The 5,826-nt window shown below is 47.1% G+C and overlaps 1 protein-coding gene across 1 annotated transcript in view; it reads left to right on the forward strand.

The window, feature by feature from the left end:
* The first annotated feature begins 3,480 nt into the window (after nucleotides 1–3,480).
* The window catches only part of MTARC2 (mitochondrial amidoxime reducing component 2), a 72,192-nt gene continuing 69,846 nt past the window's right edge, over nucleotides 3,481–5,826 (forward strand). The window contains exon 1 of the mRNA XM_007936944.1: nucleotides 3,481–3,761. Within this exon, the coding sequence (XP_007935135.1) occupies nucleotides 3,481–3,761 (281 nt within the window). The remainder of the gene's footprint in view (nucleotides 3,762–5,826) is intronic.

The raw sequence follows: 5,826 nt of genomic DNA on the forward strand, positions 1-5,826 counted from the left end.
TATATAAACTTTTACTTGACTTTTTACAGTAATGGACTAATACAATATTTGTCCTTATGTGATTGACTTATTTCATTCAGCATAATGTCCTCCAAGTTCATCCATGTTATGCAGTGTTTTGCAGATTCTACATTATTCTTTAGGGTTGCATAATATTCCATTGTGTGTATGTACCATAGTTTGGTTATCCATTCTTCTGTTGACAGACACCTAGGTTGTTTCCATCTTTTGGCTATTGTAAATAGTGCTGTGATGAACATGGGGGTTCATATATCTGTTCTTGTCCTGGAAGAAGTGATTTTTTAAAGGTAGAAAATAGTATATTTAAAGGCTGACAGAAACTAAGTCAGTAGAGAGGAAGAGGTTGAAGAGACTGTAGAGAAAAGCTATGGTGTGTTGACTGATGAGACAGCAAATCTTTGGGGGCAGAAATGGGACCCAGGGCTCAGAAGGATGGATGAGCCCCAGCCAGCAGGAGGGACATCTCCCCCACCCAACAGGACCAAAAGGAGAAGGTTGCATGGAAGTTTGTACGTTTGGGAGCAGAGGGTGAGGAAGTCATTTCTGATGTCCTCTATTGCTCTGTGAAATAGACCAGGTTGTCTACCAAGAGGGAGAGGAGGAGGAAGAGGGAGAAGCCCTCCATCAGGCAACTAAGTTTGCTATACTAGAAGACAAGAGACTAGAGAGACTTGGGATGCACAAACAGATGAGGGTTTATTTGTTGCTTGGGGGACTATTGCATTATAGGAGATCAGGAAGTGGAGAAGTAAAATGAAAGGGATCATTTCTCTCCCTGTACCTCAGTGTCCCATCCATCACCACCCCGCTGTCTTCTGATCTCTCCTGTTCATGCCCATCTCCATCCCCACTACCATTTCCCTCTGATCTAGGACCACTTCATCCCCAGCCTGCAGTAGGGGATTCACCTCTTATCTCACCACCTTTTGTGTTTTCCTTCCCAGAGCAGCCAGAGTGACCTTCCTAACACACACAAGTCTGATCACGCCTCACTGCTGTGCACAATTCCATAGTGTCTCCAAATTGTCTTCCCAATTAAGTGGAGGCAAGGCTCTTTTTTTACCTGGTCCCTATCCACCTGTTCTGCCTCAACTCCTGCACTTGCTCCAAGCATGGTTACATTCTAACAAAATTGAATTGCCACATCCTCTTATTTCTTCAATTTCTCCAGAACATGTGCTGTTCCTTTTTCCTAGAATCCCCTCTTCTGCCCCCCAATCTCTCCTCAGCTTTAAGTCTCAACTCAAAAGCTCCCTCCTCTGAAAACCAACTATCTTGAGATTTGGCTTCTCTTTTATCTCTACTTCTACTGCCTCTTGAACACATCTTCTCTGATGTTACTCTGTAGCCTAAGTCCCCCCACTACTCTGTAAACTCCTTGATGGAGACCAGTTTCTCAGCTTTAACCAAAACCAAACCAAACTCACTGCCATAGAGTCAGATCTGACCTATAGTGACCCCTCCTTGGGTTTCTGAGGTGGTATCTCTATGGAAGTAGATTGCCCAACCTTCCTTCCAAGGAGTGGCTGGTGGGTATGAACCACCAGCCTTCTGGTTAGCAGTCAAGTGCTTTAGGCACTACACTACTAGAGCTCCTTTCTCAATTTTACAGCTCCAACATAGGAGAAACCTGGTGGATAATCAAGAAATATTTATTGAAGGATATAAATATGATCAATAAATGAGACATTTTCCTTGTCTGGGAGCCTATGTCCAGTAAGAGAGATCAACTTACAAGCATCTCACTTTGTTAGCAGGTGTGTGGGGAGGAAGCCCCTGACCCTCCTCAAGAGCACTGAGGTACAAAATGAATCAGGTACACACACATCATTCAAGAAGCCATGGTTCAAAGTTTAAACCAAAAATATCTTCCAAGTCTTCTTTAAACCAAACAATAATTTAGCTTATTTAGTAAACAATAAATATCTGCCCCCAATATGGTGATCTTTTGAGGAACTATCTATATCGGATCAAATTGACAACAGGAACTTGAAAGAGTAGGCAGGAGGGCGGGGAGTTCATGTTAATGGAAGAGGAAAAATTCAGAAAAGGAGGGTGAAAATGGTTCCACAACTTGAAGAACGTAACTAATCATCACAAGAGCCCAGATGGCACAGTGGTTAAGTACTCACCTTGTAACTGAATGATTGGTGGTTCAAACTCACCAGCCTCTCCATGGGAGAAAGTTGTGACAGTCTGCTTCCATAAAGATTATTATTGTTAGGTGCCCTCCAGTCACTTCCGACTCATAGTGGCCCTATGTACAACAGAACAGAACACTGCCTGCCATGGCCACCCTCACAATCGTTGTTCTGTTTGAGTGATTGATGCAGCCACTGTGTCTGTAAAAATTACAGCCTAGAAAACATATGGGGCAGTTCTCTTCTCTCATAGAGGGTCAGCTATGAATCAGAATCAAATTAAAGGCACACAACAGCACTAATAAATCACTGAATTGCACACGTAGAAATTGTTGAATTGGTGTATGTTCTGCTGGTAACTTCTCAACAATAACAACAAAAATAAAGTAATCTTAAAAAAACACAAACAAACAAACCCAGTATGTGTTGGCTACTGAGTATGATGTGAGTGTGTGTGTGTGTGTGTGTGTGTGGTTTTTGAAGAGCTTGAGTTCACCAGGCCTGGGATTATAAACAGGATCTGCTTTGAAGAATATTCAGGCCCAGGTGTGACTCACTTTTCACACTCAAGGTGCAAAAGTACCTCTGTTCTGGTTCTCCTTCCATACTCTGAGCCTCTTCTCTTCCCATACACTGCTAGGGTGGGCCTGTTCTGCAGACGGTGACTAATCTGGATTTGGGAGATGGTCCACTGGCTGCCTCCTTACCTTTACTGTGCCATAATTTAAGAAACAATCTGCTGAAAAACAAACAAACAACCTTGACTCTTAACCTTGTATGTCTAAGAAAAACTGTTCCCAAAATAGCTTGGGTGAAGTGATTGGCCAGAAGACTAGCTCCCAAATGTTTTTGAAGTCTTCGATTCTGCAACCCACCTGCAAGGTTCTGTGTGTTCTGGTCGAGCAACAAGCGTGAGTTATTAGAAGAGAAGGGGGGATTGGAGAAATGAGGGGTGAAAAGGCAGATAGGGGTTATATTGCATGGGGAACTGTTCCGGTGCAGGGGCCAGGGAAGGTAGAGAAGTAAAGGACAGTTAGCCTGATTGCTTTGAACCGAGCAGATAGCCCCTCAGTGCCCAGAAACCCCAGCCTGCTCTCTGCGTCCCTTTCCCCTATTACAGAGTTGCCCCTCGAACTTCCTTTAGGTTCTCCCTTCCTGTGTGTAAGGCGTCCTGCCACCTCAGCAGAGAAACGGTGACGGGTCGCCTAGCCAGCTTTGGCTCCTCCCTCCCGCCTGGACCCTTACGCGCTTCTGCATTCTTTTTGGCTCCAGTCACTGCTTTGCCTGTGCTGAGGCCTGCGTCCGGCTGCCCTCAGCCATGGGCGCCGCCGGCTCGTCGGCTTTCCTCGGCCTCCCTGCGCCTCGTCTCCTTCCACAGTCCCGGCCCGGATGGCTTGGGGTTGCAGCTCTGGGTTTGGCCGCCCTGGCTCTGGGAGCCGTGGGCTGGCGCCGCGCGAGACTCAGGCGGCGTAGGCGGCTGCAGCAGGTGGGCACCGTGGCCCAGCTCTGGATCTACCCTATTAAGTCCTGCAAAGGGGTGTCGGTGAGCGAAGCCGAGTGCACTGCCCTGGGGCTGCGCAGCGGCCACCTGCGGGACAGGTAGGGCTGGGCCCGGATTGGTGGGCCTCGCAGGTCTGGTTATGGGTGAGAGTGGAGGAGATGGGGTCTGTTTCCCGTAAGGTAATAGAGGTTTGAGACCTGGGTTACCTGGGCTATGGTTGGAGCCTCTGCTCTTGATTCTTTAGCTGGGAAGCTCAAGTAGCGGTTCAGATTTGCAAAGGCAGGTAAGACCCTACCCTTGGGCAAGCTCCTGCACTATCTGGATGAGAGGCCCCTCCACTGTAAAAATAGGGAGTCTGACTTGGTTATCTCCAAGACTCCTATGAGCTCCAAAGTTTCTGATTTTATCTTAGTGTAGCACAAAAGTAGAAAAATAAAATGCGAGGGGCACTAGTGGCTAGATGGGAGCAGTACGGAAACTGGGTGTTGTTCAAGAACACTGGTGTTTCCCACTGGCTTTGGCCTTGCTGAGGCTTATTCTTCACAATTTCCCCAACCTGGGGCCTGCCTGGGAGATGACTTACTTTAATGACCCAAGTGTTCTGCTGGGGTGGGGAGGAGGACAGGGGAACTGTTCTGGTTACCTAGTGCCGCTCTGACAGGAATATATACCATAAATGCGATGACCTTAACAAACAGGAGTTTATTCTTACAATTTGGAGGCTTTAAGTTCAAGTTCAAAGTGCCAGGCTCTAGGGGCTGGGTGAAAGCCCCTCAACCTTGGGTTCTAGCTCTGCCTCCTGCTCCTAGCCCACTGGAGCTAGAGGCATTTCTTCAGACAGCTGCAGGCTGCTGAGGCTGAGAACCCCGAAGGTTGACAAGTAAAAAGGCACTGTCCCGATGTTACTAAACCACACGGCAGGCCATTAACTTAAGTCCATTGTAAGTCCTAAGGTTGACAGAGCATAGCAGGCTGCTGAGCAACGACATGGCTACATGCAGGGTCCAAGTGTGCCATAGGCTAGAGACCATTTCCCAAGGCTGCTACTTAAATACAGGAAGCAGACCACATTCCCTAAGGCAGCTATTCAGCTGCTCACAGTAGATTCTACCATGGAGTTGATTACCAGTCTCATCAGGGGGAATACTACATCCAGCTGCCCAGCCACTCAACCAGGCCCGGCCAATTTGACACAAAAACATAACTACCACAGGAACTGTGAGTGGGAGATAGCTGCTCTGGCAGGGGCAGGGTGTGATCCTTGCCTTAAAAGAATGATGTGTCCTCTTGCCCCAGAGGCAGAGTGGTCTTCAGCTAAGAACTTTGGGTGAAGTCCCAAGCCAGCGTAGGGCCTGGCACATATAAACTTTGTTCTCAGCCCTCAGAAAATAAATGATTCTATATTATGTAAATCATCCCAAAAGAGCTCTGGTGGCATAGTGGGTAAGGCATTTGGCTGCTAACCAGAAGGTCGGTGGTTCAAACCTACCATCTGCTGCATGGGAGGAAGATGAGACAATCTACTCTGTAAAGATTCACAGCTTTGGAAACCCAGTGGGGGTCTTTATGCATCAGAATCAATTCTATGGCAGTGGGTTTGATTTTGTTTCATCCCAAAGGTGAGCATGCATGCACTTACTCACCCAGAATTATGCAGCTGCATTCAGGAAGGCTCTTTTGCCAGTAAAACCAAAAAAAACCAAACTCACTGCCATTGAGTGGGTTCCAACTCATACTGACTCCTCCTTGGGTTTTCGAGGCAGTATCACTATGGAAGTAGATTGCCCTATCTTTCTTCTGAGTAGTGGCTGAAGGGTTTGAACCACCAGCCTTCTGGTTAGCAGTCAAATGCCTTAGGCACTATGCCACCAGAACTCTTGACAGTGGAGGATGCTAAATCCTAGAAAGAGAAATCAAGAAAGAACCGAATCTTCTTTGGTTCATTAGGTTTAAGAAGCCTTTTTATCTGGCTGGGATGTGGTTTAGCTGCGGTCTTGTGTCTAGTAGGAGGGAGATTTAGAAGTCACTTAACCTAGTTGTAGGAGCTCTGGTGGGATAGCACCTAAGACATTTGACTGCTAACCGGAAGGTTGGAGGTTCAAACCCACCAGCCACTCCTCGGAAGGAAGGTTGGGCAATCTACTTCTGTAGTGATACCACCTC

Source organism: Orycteropus afer, unplaced genomic scaffold (genome assembly GCF_000298275.1).
Source record: "Orycteropus afer afer isolate SDZICR_OR568_19922 unplaced genomic scaffold, OryAfe1.0 scaffold00039, whole genome shotgun sequence".
In the NCBI taxonomy this organism is placed as follows: domain Eukaryota; kingdom Metazoa; phylum Chordata; class Mammalia; order Tubulidentata; family Orycteropodidae; genus Orycteropus; species Orycteropus afer.